This window comes from Emericellopsis atlantica (genome assembly GCF_019669845.1).
Source record: "Emericellopsis atlantica unplaced genomic scaffold F5Z01scaffold_11, whole genome shotgun sequence".
NCBI lineage: Eukaryota > Fungi > Ascomycota > Sordariomycetes > Hypocreales > Bionectriaceae > Emericellopsis > Emericellopsis atlantica.
In genome coordinates, this window is record NW_025764713.1 from 836,242 (window position 1) to 837,431 (window position 1,190).

Below are 1,190 nucleotides of genomic sequence, written 5' to 3' on the forward strand. Positions count from 1 at the left end.
CCCCCCCCCCCCCCCCCCCCTCTTTGCTCGCGCGCCCCCCCCACCCCCCCCCCCCCCCCCCCCCCCCCCCCCCCCCCACCCCCCCCCCACCCCCCCCCCCCCCCCCCCCCCCGTCCCCCCCCCCCCCCCCCCCCCCCCCCCCCCCCCCTCCAAAAAAAACAAATCACCTGCACTCCAGAGTCCCGCACCCTTCACGCCTCTGCCGTAACTGATATGAGAGACTTTGCATCCACTAACGTTTCTGTCTTTAGTGTCGAAATTGCTGCCTCCGGCGGCCTCTCCTCGGATGTCCCTGAAGAATTCGAAGTCTACATCATGGAGGAAAGAGCCACTATGGAAGCTTAGGCATGTTAGCAGTATACTATAGTTAGTTGCCTTTCCCTTTGTCTGAGGTACTATCCTACTTTATGAGTACCTTGACGGCAGGAGCCTGTTTCTGAATATACGTCCTACCTCTAATCGTTATTCAATGAGTCATTCGTGAGTAATTAGGACTCCCGCCAGGGGTGAGGGAGCCTGCGAAGGGCTTCCGCCGTGAGCCAACGCAGCACCGCAGCGTATAAGAACGAATGATGCCGTAAGATAATAACTATAATGAGGAATACGTAATAAATTAAAACAGCGAGAGTAAATATTCACTATCTAAAGAAGATACTAATACTAAGAAAAGAAACAAGAACGTGATAACGCGGAGATATCACTTTTTAAGGGTAGCTATAGGCTGAATATATAGCTTAACTAAATAAGGTAGTTACTAAGTTAATAATTACTAGCCTATTATATAATACCGCGCCTTAAGCGAATAATAAGGCTATTAAGACCTTTAAAAATAATACTTATAATTAAATCTATAATAATTTTATTTATAATTATTAAAGAGTAGTACTCTTCTAGGCGCAGGGTAAGTGAATCGCGATAATCCGGGAATCCCTTTAATAAAGGAAGAAAGCGACCGATTCAGCAATCTTCTCTTTAGGGTAGGCAAGATATAGGTGAAGAACTTAGTGAATGAATGACTTAATTTAGAACTATCTAGTAGTGAACGGAGGCCTATATTTATAGGCGTGAGGGCGCTGTAATGCCCTGTAAAAGAGTGGGTTAAACCGAACCTAGTAGAAGGTTATAGAAGGTTTAATTTATAATAGCGAGTGTAGCAGTGCTAGCCTTCGAATATTATAGAAGGCAATAGA

General features: G+C 46.4%; 1 protein-coding gene across 1 annotated transcript in view; it reads left to right on the top strand.

Moving 5' to 3' along the window:
* Positions 1–477, top strand: part of F5Z01DRAFT_654184 (uncharacterized protein) — a 1,310-nt gene extending 833 nt beyond the window's left edge. Inside the window, exon 2 of the mRNA XM_046263404.1 lies at positions 252–477. Within this exon, the coding sequence (XP_046119093.1) occupies positions 252–345 (94 nt within the window). The 3' untranslated portion in view covers positions 346–477. The remainder of the gene's footprint in view (positions 1–251) is intronic.
* The last annotated feature ends 713 nt before the right edge of the window (positions 478–1,190 follow it).